We start from the raw sequence: 20,803 nt of genomic DNA on the forward strand, positions 1-20,803 counted from the left end.
CAAAATTAAATACATTTACTTAACAGTAATGATTGCTTAGTCATGAAGATGATCATTTTGCAGACCATCCCCCCCCCCTCACAGTTACCCTGGTATTAACAGTTAGCTGACAAAATTTCCTAGTAATCCAAAACTTGCCTTTAATTACTGCTACCATGGGGATAGTATGCTCCACATTTAATGATTAGTCACTTCCTGATGATTCCTTGGGTTGCACTACATATTTTTTCCATATGCTGGAAAATGCATTCTCATCCTCACCAGCAACACCCCTCTGGCTAACCTACATTACTAGCATCTGCTGATGCAAGGTAGAAGATTATGATCACGTTACTAAAGCCAACATCAAGTCATATTATATTTGGGGACTCTTCACCCTTGCTGCTTTGTTTTTCATTTCTCCCTCAGGTCATTGGACCATGTTCCAACTTCCTGTGTTCCACTTTCGTAACAGATTTTTCCTACACTATCACTGTCTCCTATTCATGTTTTTTTTTAAACATTTTTAGCAATACTCATGTTTTCATGTTAATATAATATTGAATAATTTAAGCATTTTTCTCTTTTAACACAAGCCTTTCAAATGGTGTTTCCCCTCTCATTGCAAGCACATTTCATTTCTTTCTCCTTAGTTTTGTTCTGTTCCGATTTAAATACCCTACATTATCAGATCCGATGAAGGTTATGCTCAAAACATTTTTCACAACATATGCTGATTATTTCAGGCATTTACACTTTTGTTTCAAATTGACTTTTTATTTTAAAGAAACAGGATTTTCAACCACAGCTTTTGGTTGTCAGTCTCTATATCTTCTCTAGATCTGCCAAAGATGATAGATATTCATCTCTGGGAAACCATGCAGTTCATTGATGGAATACCAAGATGAACGCAGCTCGAGAGGCAGTCTGTGATTGCCCACCCTAAACCACTCCTGTCTGCAGGGAAAACAACATCCTCCTCAAAGAACACATACAGCCAATGGCCAACATGGCAACTCTCCCTGAGGGTACCTGAAACTCCTTCCCACACACCTGTCTGAAATCTTGCAGCCCCTACTGGAACTTACTCCAAAGTCTACAAACTGCTGAGAACCTCTCAATGGTTTCTTGATCACAAGCAACAGCAACTGCAACCTTGTGACTGACCTTGTGAAGAAGTCCCAGGTTTTAACCTTCCCAAGAAAATCTGGACAATTGTAAATAACTTGAGAGCTGACCAGGGAAAATGTGGTCACTTTCTTCACTGGTGACACAAGAGCCCAGACTATGCAGTAGCCACCCCTATTGCTCACATACTGAAATCCTGCCTTACGATTTTCATTCCAGGTGGGATTATGAACATACACACTACCTTACCAGAAGTCATCAAATGGATCTTGACATTCAGCACAAAGCTTTTGGTTATCAGAAGCTTACACTGAACCAAAATACTAGTTACACTGAACTTGGAGTATCATGTACCATTGTGGTCGCCGCATTACAGGAAGAATGTGGTAGCAACAGAGAGTGCAGAAGAGATTCAGTGGGATGTTGAATGGAGGCCTGTAGTTATAAGGAGAGATTGGATATGCTGGGTTTATTCTCACTGGAACATAGGAGGCCGAGGGGGTGATCGTATAAAGGTTTATAAAATGATGAAGGGCATAGGTAGGATAGCTGGTCAGAATCTCTTCCCCAGGACAGAGAAGTCTGGAACCACAGGTTAGACAGGAGAAATTTAAAGGATATCTGTGGGGCAAGGTTCCCCCCCCCCCCCCCACAGAGGATGGTGAATATCTGGAATGGGCTGCCAGAGGAGATGGTGGAGGCAGATACCATTACAATGTTTAAAAGGCATTTGGAAAGATACTTGGATAGGAAAGGAGCAGAAGGGTGCCAGCCTTATAAGGGCAAATGGGAGTAGTATGGCCAGCATGGATAAGGTGGGCTGAAAGGGCCCATTTCAGTGGTGTACATTTCTGTGATTCAAATCTGTTTCCCAGCCACATGAATATTGTATATTTTATATATTGTCTATTACCTTTCTTCTTGATGCCCAGTGTTACATTTTGTTTGATAATGCTCCCATTGAAGCATTTTGGGGACATTTTAATTTATATGGTTATTCTATAAATACATTGCTGTTCTTGCAACATCTAATTTTTCTGCACACTTAGAAGGTTTTGAAATATGCGAGTTCCCTTATGAAAATATTGGCTGAAGGTATAAAGAGTTAAAAAAAATGTTAAAATAGCAACACTTCCGAAAAATTAATTCCAAGTTAAATACCAATACATGCGTATTTAAAAAGGTGAATTGAAAAATAGGATTCTAGGGCAATTAAATTAAATGCATATATTTTTGTTAAAATATATTAGATACATTGATACTGAGACTACATATAAAAATTTATTGAAATGTGGTTTAAACATATGGAGAACATTTCAGATCACTGATTAAAAATAAATCAAATATCAGTCCTTGCCGTTCCATCCTGATTTAAAATGCATCAACTGTGTCAAAATGTATATTACAATCATATCATAGTAACCCAAAAGGATATTGTTTTGGAACATGTAATCTATCGATTAACATAAATAAAGACCCATTCGGTACCTATGGTAATATTCAGGTTTAAAAGGGATATTGGTTTTAGTCCTTGGGGATCCAGGTTCGAAGGCAGTCACACACAAGCGCGAAGACCAATGTTTTCTGAAGGACGTAAATGAAATGAGCAACTGACAGCTTGATGGAATCCCTGATGGAAAAGTGTCCACAGTAAAACAACGTTCCCGAGCACTGCCGAAATAAATGTAGAAAAACAAATCACTTAACATCAATTCATCTGTAACATACAGGCCCAAAATACAGAGAAAACACAATGTTATTAGCAGTTTTACTACTTTGTAAATATTTTTCTCTTTTAAAAGTTAGTAATGGATAGGAGAGGTTTAGAGGGATATGCACCAAACTTGGGCAAGCCTAGATGGGCATCTTGGTCAGCATGGACTAGTTGAGCTGAAGGACCTGCTTACGTGCTGTATGACTAAGAGGCACAAATAGTCCTGACCCGAAACGTTGACCGCCTGCTTTTCTCCACGGATGCTGCCTGGCCTGTTGAGTTCTTCCAGCATCATGGTGTTTTTCATCTAGATTCCAGCATCTGCAGTCCTTTATTTCTCTTCTGAAGTGGCCATTTAAATTGTTATAACACAGAAGATGCTGGAGGAACTCAGAGGGTCAGGCAGCACCTATAGAGAGAAATGGACTGTTGATGTTTTGGGTCGAGACCTTCACCTGGACAGAGATATTGAAGGGAGATAGCCAGTTTAAAAGAGGTGGAGGGAAGGGGTGGAGCAAGAGCTGGCAGGCAATAGGGGGATCCAGGTGAGGTGGTTATATCACCTAGGAGTTAAATTGTCTTAAAACTGGTATTCTCCCACAGAACAGCAAGATTAATATATTGATACACATCAGGCCTTACTGTACTCTACTTCACTGGCCTGCCACACTCACACCCCACTTTTGCCCACTGACGTACTAAGATTTTGCAACCATGTAGCTTCCAGTCATCCCGAAGCCTTGATTCTATAGCTGTCTCACAGGTAGATTGGGTCATAAGTGGTGACCAGGTCCCTGATGTCCCTCTATTGACGTGCTGCTAAAGGCCAATTTCACTAATTTTATATTTCTGATAATTAGAAGCAGCTGAAATTAATTAAAAAAATAATTAAAAACACATTAAACTACACTTGATTAATTAAAGACATAAATATTCAGAGAAATAATCTGGGCTAAAATTACCTTCTAAATTAAAATCGGTGACCCCATCCAAATGGATGGGGCTGGGCTGGATAATGCAGGGTAACGTGGAGGGGCCAGATATGGTGCCTCAAACCTACTGGCTCATTAAGTTATGGAATGCGGCTGGACTTTATTGGCAAGTCAGGAGGCTGAATGAGGGATCAGGTGTACCCACTGTGCAGTGCATTGACACAGGAGCCTAGAAGTTCTGATGTGCATGCTGCAGGTAGCTAGGGGTTCTCCACTGACCTGCTGACTGTCCATAGGCACACTCCAGGCCAATGTACTCAATAATCTTGAACTGTCAGACCAAAAACATGCTGTGACAAAAGTAGCAAACAGGCTTGAGATGATAACACAAGAGAAATTAAATACCCTGGGATTTAATTCAGCTTTCTGGAAGGGGATGGAGAACATTTCCATAGTTTTCCCAGAATTTAGGAACACCCATGGTACGAGTCGACTATGGTATGAACATAAAGAACTGTTCTTGCCCCATGCTCTCCTTAGTAGCAGTACAAAAACTTTACTAGTAACTCAGTAATACTGGGATTCAAACATGGCAAACTTTTAATTGCTGTTGCACAAGGTTAGAAAAAACATTGGCGGTAGAAGACTCTTTATAGCAAAACTATAAACATATTTAAAATAAGCCTTTCATAGATTACAACAACAGAAATCAACCGCCCAGATGTTGCAAGAAACCATTAAACAAGTCTCCATCACCAGTTCTCACAACCATCACTGTTATAGAGGAAATATCAGCAGAGACCTCACAATGCCCAACCTTCTTAACAAGAACATGTTGCATGATAAGGTGTAGGAGGGAGGCTGGGGTGGAGGGAAGGAAAATGGATGGCTTGGGGAAGAACAAAGGGATAGGACAGAAGGAATTACATGCAAGATGAAAATACAGCATCTGAGACATCAGAATTACACATCGCAGTGACATTGACATGTACGATCAGCAACAATGTCAACTAGGGAAATCTAAAATATAAATAATATTGTATTTGTACAATGCCAGCAACATACACTTGTGCTAGGCATAGCTCAGTTCGGAGTGTTCTTGTCAGAAGGTTGTGGTGTCAAGTCCTACTCCAGAGATCAGAACACACAATCTAGGCTGTCAGTGTATTGCACAGTGCAGTTGCTAACTTACAGATGAGACATTGAACCAAGTCCCACCTATCTTTATGGTGTATTTAAAAGACCCTTGGCACAACTTTCAGGAAGAGCAGTGGAGTCCAACAATTACACTGATTATAAGACACACTTTATATGGTCATTATTAGTGTTGCTTTTGGATGTTACACTGCACACATTTCCTACTTACAACAAGATCTATGCTTCAAGAGTAATTCATTGAGTTCAATGTGCATTCTAATGTTTGAGGTGGTTGAAAAGGTCCTATGCAAGCTCCCTTTTAAAAACAATATCAACTGCTTCACAAGGAACTGAGCTGATACTTTAATTTTAAATGTCATTCCTACATCCCAAGTACAAATAAAGTCAAAAGTTTCAGGTGCCTGCTGTGACTTGAAATACAATTCTGAAATGACATGAGGAGACTCGAAAGGAAAACAAAAAGGGAAGATAGATTGGAGACACAAGAGACTGCAGATGCTGGAATCTGGAGCAACAAACAACCTGCTGGAGGAACTCAGCGGGTCGAACAGCATCTGTGCAGGGGAAAGGAATTGTCAATACTTCAGGTCAAAACCCTGCAGAGTCCTGATGCAGCAATTTGACAATTCCTTTACCCCACCCCCCTACAGATGCTGCTCAACCCGCTGAGTTCCTTCAGCAGATTGTTTGTTGTTAGGAAAGATGGATTTTCTAACAAACAAATCTACGTGGAATGGCGCAAGCTATTCCAAGTTATTCCAAGCAGAATATGCACGAGTTGTGGTTATCTAAACTTGTATATGAAGATGTACACCAGCTGCCTCGTGTCCCAGAATCCACAAGTAAATACTTCAGAGTAGAACTAGAAATAAACTTCACACATCGAAAATTTGCTACTTATTCCATGCAACAGAGAAAATGTGCTCAAACTGATTAAAGCAATTATTTTTTGGTATTCAGAGTATAAATATTTTCTTGTAGAACTACATGAAATAGGTTAATTGGCAGAGTTAACTCCAGAAAGGATGTGCACTGATTTACATCACATTCAAATTGGATCATGGCCTTTCTTTGTGGATGCACTAACACTTTCCAAAGCAAATAGCAATTTAGGCTTGAAAAGTTCTATGTTCAAGAGAATGACATCAGCCCTTTAAATTAGACAACAACAAATTTATATCTTTACATTATTTCTTTAGAGGTTTTCAAATTTTGTCACAAACCTTTGATTTGCCTTCATTTTCCAGAACTGGACAATTATTATCTTCCTTTTGATGTTTTCTGTAGTAAGCTTAAGATGAAGTCCATACTACTGCTAATAACTAAAAAAAAAATCACATCAACAAATCCCATTTTGCACCCTTGCCAGTACTTTTCATTTAAGATCAACAGGTCAAACTGTAATCCACATTATACAAAAAATGGAATTTTGGCACCCTCTGGTGGGCACTGGTAAAATAACAATTTTACAATGTTATTTGTAATTCCTTACAAGTTATGCATTTCTTACAAGAAAGGGTTATCACTAATAAGGATATTAAGACTGCTTCGAAATGAAAACTTATTATTGTTTGTTCGACTGCTGAGATGAGCAGCTGTATTAATAGCACAGCTTCTTAAGTCCCAAGTTGACTGTAAAGCAGGCTAAACCTCTAATGGTTTGAACAACCACCTGTCACCAGCCTCCACAGGGATCCAAAGGAACTGGTTAGAAAAATCATCAGATGTCACTAAAAAAGGGGTAGATTATAGTTATTTCACATGCTGTGTTGAAATGTCCACAAGTCACGCCAGAGAGCCTTTATCCTGAATTTTAATTCATTTTAATTTAAGTCATTTTAATTGTTCTTTTCAAAAAGTCTTTGATGATCAGTTGTCAAAGTATCCACTTTTAAAACAATAAAGGATTTGAATGGTTATTTGGGTGGGTGAGTGGAGTGGGTTGGGGACAGCAAAACAAGTATCAGTGGTTTGTGGCAGCACAAACATTGGTGTATAGTGTCAAATCCTTCATTGGAGGTCAATGTCAATTGGCATCAGTCTTAATGTGAAGCTCCTTCAACATCCCTTATTCTTCTTAGAGAATGCTCAGGACCTGAGGCTGTATTCCAGCGAACCTCTGCTCAACCACTTTAGAGCCCACTTTCATCTCTTCACTCATCTAACATCACAAATAAGGTGTCACACAAAGAATTGGCAGAAAAAGTTGGGCAGTAGCACATGGCTTACCTTGGCTGCTCTGGTGGCTTGTTTTTGCATGGAAAGAGTGTAGACTTTTTCTCAAGAGCATTCAGTCAGACTGTCATACAGCTGTATTTCTTCGTAGACCGAGAACCTTTCATTTTCCCAGGTTCAAAGCTCTTAACGCCAAATACTTCATCTCCAAATGCTGCTCTTGCTTTGTCCATTGCTGCCATTCTCGTTGCCCAGATTGCCCACTTCTTCATGTGCTGCCATAGCCATTTAAGCAAAGACAGGCTTTTATCTGATGCATTGGGGCCAGATCCCTTCTTACCACACAACAATATTTTCATCACCATGCCATCGCACCCAATTTAACCTCCCCATCACTGATCTTAGTTAACATTCAGTCCCACCTGGGGTAAAATTACTGCACCAGCCCCAGTTTTCTGCACTTCTTGTCAGTTTCCAGGCACTGAGGGTTGATACATTCATATTAACTCACCCCAAAATTCACAACAGGGATCAGGGCCATGAGATGGGTGGGAACCACATGTCATTACTGTTGATATCCACCACTTGATGGGATTTTGAGGCTTGTTCAAAATAAGAGAAACAGGATAACAGGAACGAAAGATAATTAAAAGGGACTCCACTAATTGGAATATATAAACAATAAGGGTCTCATCTAATAGGCTTTCATAATTATCAAAACATTAAGGAAAAATAGTGGCAACAAGGGAGCAGTGTAACAAACTACTAAGTGAGGAGGCTGAGAGAGTGTTTCTACCTGGAGTATTTAGAATATACTTTACAGCTGATGACGATTGAAGCAGAATTATGTCATTTTTAAAAGAAAATTGGTTAACACTTGAAAAGGAAAATAAAATGGTATTAGGAAAGGTTGGATTTTAAAGTTAAAAGAGTACAGATCCAGTTAAAAGTTAGCACAACCATTGAGGCAATATGGAAATATAAATGTGATGGTGACAAGCAGATTCACTTTTAAAGCAAAAAGATTGAGTACTTACTGTTACATCTGAAGACAATACAGGAAACTCTTTGATAAAAAGTAAACTTAACGTAAATATAAAAGGATACATTAGGGTCAATGGTCGGAGCTAGGGCACTCGAGACACCAAGCCTAAACCTGCAAAATCATCACAACACCAAATACATCAGTCAAGAGCTAAATTCTGGAAGTAATAGACACACACAAAAGATATTAGTTAATTACTTAAAACTATCTGCAAGAGATTGTTACTTGCCTTCTATGCTCCAAACCAATGGCTAAGGAGTCAGAAAATAAAAGTGAACCAACTCCACATCAGTCACTGAAATATAGTCAGGGAGTACTACAGCACAGAAACAGGCCCTTTGGCCCATCTAGTCCATGACGACCTGATCTTCTGCCTAGTCCCATTTATCTGCACCCAGACCCAATGCCTCCAAACGCCTCCCATCCATGTACCTATCTAAACCCCTCCTAACTTTTACAATTGAAAATGTTACAATATCATGTGGCCTAGATCTTCATTGTACGAAGTGTGACTTGTCACAGTTGTAGCTTGAAGATCAGAAATACTGACCATTTCCAATTTTCAACTGCTCTGCCAAAAAATGATGGTCAAGTTGCCTTCTGGAATTATTGGCATTCTTGATAATTATCCACAATTATAGTGGATAAGATTTTTTGAAGTCCTAAACGCAGCAAAGGCAAGATATTTTTCAATTTGGAAATGATGGTAAACCTAAAACATTACCGCTTCTGCTCATTTTAAATGTCACAGGGTTCAAAGAATCATAAAAATTATGGCACAGCTCAGGGATACGTGGCCTATTAAGCTAACGTTAACTAAAACAAAATGCTAACCAGACTAATCCCACTTCCCAGCTCCTCATCCATACACCCTATGGTCTACAGCCGATCTAGAGCTACTGTTCTTAAATGTCATAAGAGGTTTTCTCTTCCCCTTTCAGCAAACAGCTCCAGATGTTCATCATTCTGTGTCAAAAGAAGTTCCACAACTCCCTTCTAACCCCTCTATCAATTAAGTCTATGTCCCCTAGTTGTTGATTCATTAATCCTACTGTAGACCTACCGATTCAACATCCTGCCTTACATAAATTTACACACCTCGATTAAATCCACCCTCTGTTTGGTGTTCCAAAAAATCCTTTTTCACTCTAGCCAATCTTTCCTAATAATGGCAGGCATGGTAGCATAGTGGTTAGCATAATGTTTTACAGCGCTAGAGACCCGGGTTCAAATCTGGCCACTGTCTGTAAGGAGTTTGTACGTTCTCCCCGTGTCTGTGTGGGTTTCCTCTGGGTGCTCCAGTTTCCTCCCACATTCCAAAGACATACAGGTTAGGAAGTTATGGGCATGCTATGTTGGCGCCGGAAGCATAGTGACACTTGTGGGCTGCCCCCCAAAATCACCACGCAAAAGATGTATTTCACTGTGTGTTTCGATGTACATGTGACTAATAAAGATCTTATCTTATCAATTAAAATTCTCTAGGCCTGGCGACATTTTTATAAATCTTTGTAAAGTCTCCAGCACTTTAAATCCTTCCTATCATTTGAAAAGCAACGTACAAAGTATTCTAACCAGGGCTTTATACAGTCATTGCAAAACCTCCTTGTTTTTTTAATCTGTGCCTTGGCCAACAAATGAAAGTACCCCACGTGCCTTATCGACTGAGATCTGCAGCCTTCAGATTTCTTCCTCATCATCCGTCACATGACCAACTTTAGCATCACATGAAAACTTCACATCCACGCCTCCTAGATTTCGGACTAATGATTAAATGCCAGCAAGTTAAATGGTTGGAACACTGCTGTTGAAATGAGCCCAGTGAAATTCTGAATGACTTATTGCACAAATTATGTTGATATGTCTTTCAGCAAAACAAGCCCAAACACATTTGAATTCATATTCAGCTTTTCACTGTTGAATTAGAAATCGCATTTTTAGCATTCAATTGACTTTGACGGCCTTGCAGTTAGCAACACCCTTCCACAGCTCAACATTCACAATTTCTTGATCTGATTTTAAATGACTTTTCCTATTTGGAGAATAGGCACTAAACCCCACCAACACCCATCCATTCTGATTGTGGATTTGCTCCAACTCTACTGCAGCCCACCAACTACCCAAGATCTCACCTGGCAAAGGATCCAGTGAATCTCAGCATCCTCCTGCTCTACTGTTGGAACCCACATAGAATCCAGAAATGAAGCACAGACAGGAAACCACTAACACAGTTTCAATAGTGCTTGGCACTTCCACCTTGGTATGGGAGTCCTGAAAATTGTTGCTATTTGCATTAAGATACAGTGGCAGGTTCACACAGCACTGGCGGCAAAAGCCAGCAGATCTAGGGCCGACATTTCCTAGAACAGAACAAAATCTCAATACAAGTAATTGAATTGTAGACACAATGTTCAACAGTCTCATCTCATCCTCCACCAAGGTACATGTTGTGTAAAAGATTTCTATAATCATGGAACGACTGCCGTATTACAACTGTTTGATTGCTGCAATATAGAGTACTGTCAAAAAAAATTACAGGATTTCATTGTTAGGAATGAGTTTGTAAATGAAAGGATAATCAACAACTTTCACTTACGCAGGACCTTTAAGGTAGCAAAATGTCCCCAGAACAGCAATTATCAAACAATTGACCAAAAAAAGGAGTTACAAGGACCAATGACAAAGCTCAGTCAGATGTAAAAGAACGGCAAGATGAGAAAATATAAAAGCTATTCCAGGTCTTGGCCCCCCCAGACACCTGCAGTCTTGGCCACCAATCACAACCTGCATTATGACCCAATACTCTCCAAGGTGAAGTCTTAACATCAGTCAATAATAATGTGAATAATGAAATCCAAATGCTCAAATACAGTTACACATCTCTTCATGAGATTACAATTGAGGCTGCATTTGACCTATGCGCTTGGAGTGATCCAGCTTTGGAGTACTTGCCCCGGGAGCAGAGTTGAAATTACAATTGATAGCCAATGCAATTCAAACATTGACAGTAGGGCTGAGATTGTGTGGATAAGCTGATGCAAAACAACAAATGAAGGCGGCAAGGTGCTTAAGAAAACTGAAGCTGTATTGACTGGTCAGTAACTCAAAGTAGTATTTCATGATAGCCCCTAATGAGATATTTTAAGTTAGGGTTGACACTACATTGAAGTCAAAGTCAAGTTCATGACTTTGTGCAATGAAAAACTTACTTGCAGCAGCAGCACAGGTACATAGCATCATACAAGCAGCATTCACAAGGAAAACAAATTAAACATAAATTATACACCATTTTTACAAGAAAGAACACAATTAGAATGAAAAAAAAACATGGTCTATTTTAGTGCAAAGTGATTAAAGTGGTTGTAGTATTGCTAAACTGTAGTTATTAGGGTTTTGCTCGTTGGTTCAAGAACCAAATGGTTGAAGGGAAGTGGTTTTTCCTGAACCTGGTGGTGTGGGAATTCAGGTTTCTGTACCTCCTGCCTGAGGGTAGCAGCAAGAAGAGAACATGACACAGATGGTGAGGATCCTTGATGATAGGCGCCACCTTCTTCAGGCAGCTCCTCCTGTAGATGCTGTCAGTGGTGGGGAGGGCTGTGCCATGCCAGTGAGGAACTACTCTCTGCAGCCTGGAATTCTGAAACCTCCAACCTAATAACACTCTGAGAATATCTTCCTGAAGAACTGCAACAGAGCAATAACTTAGTTCACCTCCACCCATCTTCTCAAGAGCAATTAGGTTTGGGCAATTAATGCTAGCCTTGCAAAGACATGCACATCTTGTCCAATGATTAAATAAAAGCTTAAATCTCATTGGAAAAACACTACTTATGTATGTTATATATCAATGGTTGATATATTGATATATCCATAACCAATACTTGAAATATTGCGACAAAGACAAATACCATTAGAGCACAGAGATTCGGTACCATAACCACCATAGGCCCTTTGAGAGTTGGCTTCATTAAGCTCTAATAAAATTAAAGCCATCAGGTGTCAAGGACTGGAGTTAGGCTTCACGAAGGAAAACAGATGTGGTTGTTGGAGGTGAATCATCCCACCCTCCAAGACTTCACTGTACGAGTTGCTCAGTGTAGTGCCCAAGGCTTGACCACCTGCTTCATCTTTCTTCTCTTATCACCTTCCTTTCATAAGATTGGAAGTGACAATGTTCATTGTTTACAATTCTATTCACAACTTCAGAATCAGATTTATGATCACTGACTTGCATGTTGTGAAATTTGTTGTTTTGCAGCAGCAGTATAGTGCAAGACAGAAAATTACTGTAAATTACAAAACAAATAAATAGCACCCAAAAAAAAAGGAATATGAAGTAGTGTTCATGGACTGTTCAGAAATACAATGGCAGAGGGAAAGAAGCTGTTTCTAAATAGTTGAGTGTGGGTCTTCAGGTTCCTATACCTCCTCCTCGATGGTAGTAATGAGAAGAGGGCATGTCCCAGATGGTGAGGGTCCTTTAGTGATGGATGTCGCCTTCTTGAGGCACCACCTCTTGAAGATGTCCTTGATGGTGGAGAGGGTTGCGTCTGTGATGAGTCTATAACCCTCTGCAGTTTCTTGCAATCCTATGCATTGGAGCCTCCATACCAGGCTGTGATGCAACCAGTCAGAATGCTCTCCACTGTACACCTATAGAAATTTGCAAGAGTCTTTGGTGACATACCAAATCTCCTCAAACTCCTAACAAAGTAGAGCACTGGCATTCCTTCTTCATGATTGCATTGATGTGTTGGGCCCAGGACAGATCCTCCGATTTGTTGATGCCCAGAAACTTGAAGCTGCTCACCCTTTCCACCGCTGACCCCTCAATGAGGACTGGTGTGTGTTCTCCCGACTTCCCCTTCCTGAAGTCCACAATCAGTTCCTTGGTCTTGCTGACGTTGAGTGAGAGGTTGTCGTTGTAACACCACTCAACCAGCCGATCTATCTCACTCCTGTACGCCCCCTCATTGCCATCTGAGATTTTACCAATAACAGTGGTGTTTAATCAGCGAATTTATAGATGACCTCGCCACAGATGAAACAGCCCATGCTGCATGTAGCAAGACTTAGAGAACATCCAGGCATGATCGATAATGGCCAGCAGCATTCATGCCACAAAGGAGTCAAACAATGACCATTTTCAACAGCAGAGGATATGACCATCTCCAACTAGAGACAATCCAACTATCTACCCTTGATATTAAGTGGCTCTATTATCACCCTCTCCTCTATCATCTATGTGAATAAGTCAGAGGCCAAGTATCCTGTGGTGAGTGACTCATTTCCCAACACCCCAAAGCCTTTTCACCATCTCCAAAGAGTCAGGAGTGAAGTGGAATACTTTCCACTTGCCTGGATGAGCACAGCTCCATCAACATTCAAGAGACAAAATAGCCCATTTGATCAGCCAAAAATATATATACCTTGTTATTGGCTACAAGATGAACTCCAGTTATTCACCTTGAATAGTCCAACAGCATCATCTAAATGACAACCTCTACCACCGACGATGACAAGGGCAGTAAACACATGGGAACACCGTACTGTAGAGTCCCAAAGTCACATATCAACCTGAATGGGAAATACATCACCTTCATCAGCACTTGGTTTAAATCCTCAAAGTCCCCTCTTAACAATACATGGGTGTGCATTTTCTAGGACTATACTATTTGAGGCGACTCACCAGAACATTTTCAAGGATAATTAGGGTCGAGTAGTAAATGCCGGCCTAATCAGAGGTGGTCTCACCCTGAAATACAGATAAGTGACAAAATCCAAATGAAACAATACACCTTCTACATCAGCAGTGTTTGCAAAAGCCCTCCCCATCACATTCATCACCAGCCCCACAACTCCTATGGACCCAATGACTGCAATTAGTAAGGTTGCTACATAACCCGATTCCTCCAAGGACACTTCTTAAAAATCTCTTAAAGAAAAAACAAAAAGTACACTTGGGCAATGCCCTTAACCGTCATCTAACTAGGAGAATTAAATATAAATTAAAGGGCTTCAGCTATATTAACAGACCAGTCTGAATGTTAATAAACATTATGCCCACAGGGCATATTTTGCAAAGAGAATTTTGCTGTCACAGCATTAACTCTTGGTACAGTCACATCATAATGGGCAAAAGGCAGACTGTGCAGGCAAATGGAACTAGCCATTTCAAGGAACATGCATGATTCTTAAAAACTTGGATTCAACGCCTTAATCAGCAGTTCAATAACTCAGACTCATTATGTAGCCCTGCCACCTCAGAATTGAACTGGATTTTACTGTACGCATCATATTGTAATTGGTCTATGACGACTTTTTGTGAAATGAAAAGCTATACTTACCATACAAGTAGCAAAATTCAAGATGTTGTCCAACTGAAAAAAAAACTAAACAACACCAACACGTAGTTGGTTATAGCTCTTTTATGAATTTGGTTATTTTTTTGGAATGGTTTTTTTTGACTAATTTTTTTAAATCATTCTTTTTTTTAAACATTTTCCTTTTTTTTAAATCATTCTTTTAAACTTTCTTTTTTTGAATTATTCTTTTGAAACTTTTCCATCTTTTTCCTCCATATCCATATATATATATATCATTTTTAATCTTTTTAAACATTTTATATTGTAAACCATTCCATTGTGTGACTTTATTTCAAATGTGAACATGCCTCTATTAGAAATTCAGATACAATCAGTAAAACAGAAATGAAGACATAAATCCAAACGTATAAACTGTTACAAATTCAGCAACAATATCACCCAATGAAGTAACATTTTACTGAAGAGTGCAAGAAACTTGCACTGAATTCACATTTTAGCATAAACAACCTAAAAATACATTGATATTCTATGCGTTCACAATTCTGAATAACTATTATACAAGTATTTACTTACAAAAGAAAGTCATAGGATATCTGGTTGTCCCACCCCACAAAATAAAAGCTCTACAATGGTAAATTCTAAATGCCTAACTACAGCTATGAGTCCTCTTCAACACAATGCATCTTGTGTTAAGCCCAATCATGGCATGTTCCTTCAAAGTTCACATGGCAGTGACCACCTCAAGCCCCAGTGCTCCTCTATCCCTCCTCCCTCTTCATGATGGTAAATGCCATACATACTCTCCATTAAAAAGAAAAGTGCAGCCTTCCCTACATCACAACAGTGTTCTAAATGAACAGCACGGGACATTAAATTGTACAAGACGAGGACAAACAGGATAAAGCAGAGGCAACGAAAGAAAGTAAAACAAAAAAATAACAAAGGTAATTGGAATCTTGCAAGATAGCTGAGAGAACAAAAAAAATTTGACATTCAGGTTTGCTCATGTTTCAAAGGACCAATGCCAAGTTTGATCCAAGCTAAGTTCAAAGGATAAGTCTCATTTCCAGTTTTCAGTAGTTTTGTGAAATGTGTATGGAAAAGATGGGTGTTTTAAGTGTGTAACATATCTTACAGTGAACCAGTGGTGGTGTGACATTTGGTAAGGTAGATACTGTGGAATTTTTTAAGCTGTTGTATCCATAAGTTAGAGACAACCAGCCACTTTTTTTTATTTTAAACCTGACTCCAAAATTAAGCTCCAACCTTAAAATTACTCTTAAACCATCATCGGTTCATTCAGAGGAAGGGAAAGGAAGGCTATTTATGTCAGACCACATAATTTATACTACTTACATTTTCAGACACAGTAAAGTTACATTCGTCAGCAACAACCTCAAGAATCTTCAAGACAGTTGTGCAACATGCTGTAGTGTTCATGAATAGATATTGTTGAGGAATTTCTCTGCAGACTACCTCTGCTGAAACTGAATAAAGGTGGCTGCTTTTTGCAGGGATTTATGCAGTCACACAGTTTACATACATCAGACTTGGATTGTACAATTACAACAGTGTGATGGTAACTAGGTTAATCACAAGATGGCACTGTTTCCAGTTTTTCCTCATTATTTCATCATCTGAAATTGTCATCAAAAGTAATGGTCAAATTTCCTTGCAGCAGTCATATTTCTTTATATAAAAGAAACAGCTGTAGAACACAGATGTTACAGATTCAGGAGTTTCAGGATCCGCAAAGGAATTAATCCTTATGGTAGGAACCTGAAACTCCCACAATATAGACATTATGGTTTTCAGGACATAAGTGAGCTTAAACAAGATTTTACTTCATAAACCTCAAAAGAGCTGCTTGTAAGGTGGTATTCTGTTACCAACAACTGTGTTTTATTTCACTCAGATGCTGCATGTGATAACTGTTCTATTTAAAGCTGCATTTCCACAGAAATTGAAAATAAATTGGTTTACATCAGTTAAACATGCATCTACAAGTGCATCTTTATTTTAGTTTCAGAAAATTAAAACCCTCAAGCTTTTTAACGTTAACAGTACTTAGTGACTTTTTTTTGTAGTGTGCAGTTTTTTTTGCCTTGATGCAATCTTCAGAAATTCCTTATCACTTTAAGAGCTATTATTTCTGCAGTTTATCAAACCAGCAAAACTAATACGAGACAATATTTTGGAAGTTATCCCAGTGCAAGAAAAAAAATGCATGAAATTGTGCAAAAAAAAATTCAGCATCTTACTCTGCAATTCCCTACACCCAAATCCAATTTTGAAATAAACAGGGGTTTATATGTGCAATAAGAGAAATGGAATGAATTTTGATCGTGAACTTCTTGAAATATTGCCATATGGATTACTAATATCATCTCCACTGTGGATGATCTCAATGTAATTGAAGCCTCACAACAACAAACAGCCATTTTACTTGTACAACTGTCAACGGGAATTGTAGTTCAATCTTGAGGAAATAATTCTTCTTCCCTTCCATAGATCTTAATCTCTGAAGTCTGCTCAACCTTGACTGATCGGTGAACACTTAATATTTTAATAACAACTTGTAAGATAGGAATCAGGAATGGTGGGCCAGGAGACTTCTTGAAGATAATTTCTTCTGTAAACTTGACCCATTTAGTATCCACTACTAAAAGCAATGCTTATTTCCTACTTTTAAAGTTACTTTTTTTTAAGCAGTTGAAAAATAAAGAATAATCTTGCTCCTTTACCAACACTATCATGTCAAATCAAGGGAAAAAATACATTGATATATTCCCTTATCTGGTATTATTAATGTAATATCAAACATGGAGCAACATTACCATGTCTGATCTTTTAAGCTGTCCTGGGGTGACAGAGAAACCAAATAAAACAAAATCAACAATGCACAGCCAATGGAAGATTATGAAAAGCAAATTCAAGCAATGACAATGTTGAGAAATTTCCATTTTTTTAAAAAAAAGGATTTGATAAATAGCAAATTAATAAGATATCTAGTTTAGCATTTTAATCAAAGCAGTGGGATATTGCAGCTTTAAAATAGCTTGCTAAATATCTACCATTCACATAGCTCAGCTTCAAGGAATGCCATACTTTATCCAATTAAATACAGAATTGGTTAACAGATGCCATCTTGGTTCTACAGTATCTTTGTTGCTTACCAAAGGGACACTTTTTTTAAACCCACCACACAGCTGAGGAATAAAAAACACAAGTTGTTTAGGATCGTAAAGTGAACTCTCTCTCTTTCTCCTCAACTTTCCTACATGGAACTCAATATTTCAATTAATTCACTCTCCATCTGAGATGGATTTTGGTGTTTCAATTGTTCTTTCTTTTTTAAAAAAGGGGAAAAAAACACCTATCAAAATTTACTTACAGGCTTAAATGCTCTTCTGATCAAAAAAAAGGCAAAGTATATACACAATTTTAATATACATTCATACAAGGACTTCTGCGAAAGCAGAATATTTCTGGTTATTCCCTATTTCACCTATATTTCTCCCCCAAATCATTCTGTGAGTTACTTCCTTTGGGGCATGTATCCTAAAAGCACTGAAAGGAAAGAAACTAACTTTTTTTGTATTTCTCACCAAAATGCTGCAAACTCATTTTTCTTCTTTAAATACAATAAAAATGTTTCTGTAAAATTAGTAAATATATTTAAACACAAAAAAATTCACAAAAGTTCATAACGATAGTATGAAAATTCTAAATCCCATTATCGTCTCCAGGAGCGAGATTCGTCATCTTCCTCTTCATCGTCATCATCTTCACGAAAGAAAGGATCCACGGGCTCTGACGCCTTGAGAAGAGGAAGAAACAAAAGTGCTTAATGGCACCATTTTTGATCTGGTGAACTGTAGAAACCATTCACCAAACAAAAGTAATCTTATATGAAAGTTGGGCAAGATGGTTACATCCAAAGTTAGTTTTGACAAAAGCAAAATATCATCTAACATTTTTTTCCCCAGATACAAGCTAAACCAAAATAAAGCAATACATGCACTACTGATACGTATGTGTTTAATGTTATCCAAGGGTCACTTTATGCCCGCCACAGTTGAGAAAAAAAATACAAGCCATTTACCATACAATGAACTCTCTCCACTCAACTATCCAACTTTTCCAACTACCCAAATGCATAAACTGCACAATATTACCTGGCCATTGTTAGATGCTGTCTGTGAATGCAAGCTGTACACACTTAATAACTAGCAGATTACTGTGATGCATTTCTGAACTTGGCATTGGGGAATATAATTATGCAGTTCAAGAAACTAGTTTGCTAAAATAATGCATGAAATAACATCTGTATTATTCAAATCTCCAGCTAAATTAGACTTAATAACTCAGACAGCTCAAGTACAATTTTGTGATTGCACACATTTCTCAACTATACAATTTGCAGTTGAGGTCATTGGAAGGAATTTTGGTTCTCTTATTCAAGGAAGGATACACTTGTCTTAAGAGGGAACAGTACAAGGGTTCACTGGACTGACTTCCAGCATGGAAGTATTGTCCTATATGATGGGATTAAGTACTGATTAAGGAGGCCTATATAGTTTAGAAGTATGATAGATGTCAATGAAGCGTACAAAATTTGAGAGAGACTTGACAGGGTGAGGAGACTAGAACTGGGGTCAGTCTCAAATCAAGGGACAGAGACGAGGAGAAATTTCTTCACCCAGGTTGTTAACCTTTGGAATTCTCTTTCCCAGAGCAGTGTGAAACCTCGGTAATGGAGTATAATCAAGCTAGAGGTTGATGGATCCTTGGATAAACAATTTGAAAACTTTGATAAAAAGAGTTTTGGAAAATGGTATTGGGTTAAAAGATCATGAAGGATCTATCAAGAAGGATAGAATAGACATGAAAGGACTATAGTGTAGCGGTTACAGCACCAGCGACCTGGGTTCAATTCCGGCCGCTGTAAGGAGTTTGTACGTTCTCCTCATGTCTGCATGGGTTTCCTCTGGGTGCTCTGGTTTCCTCCCACATTCCAAAGACATACGGGTTAGGAAGTTGTGGGCACGCTATGTTGGCACCGGAAGCGTGGCGACACTTGCAGGCTGCCCCAGAACAGTCTACGCAAAAGATGCATTTCACTGTGTGTTTCGATGTACATGTGACTCTTATATTATCTTTATCTTATCAAAACATTAAGAGGAATAGATAGAGTGGACAGCCAGCACCTCTTTCCCAGGACACCAATGCTCAATACAAGAGGGCATGGCTTTAAAGTAATGGGTGGGAAGTTCAAGGGAGATATCAGAGGAAGGTTTTTTTTTTACCCAGGGTGTGGTGGGGCATGGAATACACTGCCTGGGGCAGTGGTGGAGGCAGGTACATTGGTCAAATTCAAGGGATTACTAGATAAATATATGGAGGAATTTAAAATAGAGGGATATGTGGGAGAAGGGGTTAGATAGTCTTAGGCGAGATTTAAAGGTCAGCACAACATTGTGGGCCAAGGGGCCTGTATTGTGCTGTACTGTTTTATGTTCTAGGACTACTCTTCATCCCCTGAAAGTGGAGACACATGTGGACAGGGCGGTGAAGAAGGCCTCTGACACACTCATCTTCATTGGTCAGGGCACTAGGTACAAGGGGTGGGATGTGAAGTTCCAGCTGTACAAGATGCTGATGAGACCACATGTGGAGTATTGCGTGCAGTTCTCGTCATTTAGCTATAGGAAGGATCTCATCAAGCTGGAAAGGGTGCAGAAGAGATTCAGAGGGATGTTGCCAAGACTGAAGGCCTTGGCTTATAAGGAGAGACAGGAGAGGCTTGGGCTTTCTTCCCTGGAGCTGAGGGGTGACCTTATAAAAAGGTATACAAAATCATGAGGGGCATAGGTAAAGTGAACGGTCACAACATTTTTCTCAGGGTAGGGGAATCTAAAACTGGAGGCATAGATTTAAAGTGAGGGAGAAAAAAAATTTAAAGGGGACCCGAGAGTCAACTTTTTCCACACAGAGGGCATTGGGTATATAGAACAAACTAGCTCAGGTAGACAACTTGGTTGGCATGGACAAGTTCGGTCAAAAGACCCATTTCTGTGCTGTATAACTCTATGATTCTACTGGTTATTAACTTTTCGTCAGAAAGACTTGTCAAAAATGCTTGTTTAAAAAAAACAAAAACAAAGTGACAATCAGGACAAACATTTTTAAAAATATGTGAAAGGATTATCCAGTTCCGACTTGAGCAAAAGTTGTACTGAGGATGTACTGGAACTGCTCCTTAAAATTACATCCTTGACTCAAATATGGATCTCTGCATTAACAAAATCCAAGAACAGCAAAGAATGTTTTGGCAAAGCTTCCC

General features: G+C 38.9%; 1 protein-coding gene and 1 long non-coding RNA gene across 2 annotated transcripts in view; both read right to left on the reverse strand.

Moving 5' to 3' along the window:
• Positions 1-2,554: 2,554 nt before the first annotated feature.
• On the reverse strand, positions 2,555-7,290 carry LOC127569944 (uncharacterized). The gene is made up of 3 exons (XR_007956268.1): positions 7,141-7,290; positions 6,135-6,233; positions 2,555-2,778 (listed from the first exon to the last, which is right to left on the reverse strand). It is a non-coding gene; the product is annotated as an uncharacterized LOC127569944 (long non-coding RNA).
• A 7,291-nt stretch (positions 7,291-14,581) lies between these two features.
• The window catches only part of rbm27 (RNA binding motif protein 27), a 106,750-nt gene continuing 100,528 nt past the window's right edge, over positions 14,582-20,803 (reverse strand). Inside the window, exon 21 of the mRNA XM_052013296.1 lies at positions 14,582-18,277. Coding sequence (XP_051869256.1) covers positions 18,194-18,277 — 84 coding nt within the window. The 3' untranslated portion in view covers positions 14,582-18,193. The remainder of the gene's footprint in view (positions 18,278-20,803) is intronic.

This window comes from Pristis pectinata, chromosome 4 (assembly GCF_009764475.1).
Source record: "Pristis pectinata isolate sPriPec2 chromosome 4, sPriPec2.1.pri, whole genome shotgun sequence".
Lineage (NCBI taxonomy): Eukaryota > Metazoa > Chordata > Chondrichthyes > Rhinopristiformes > Pristidae > Pristis > Pristis pectinata.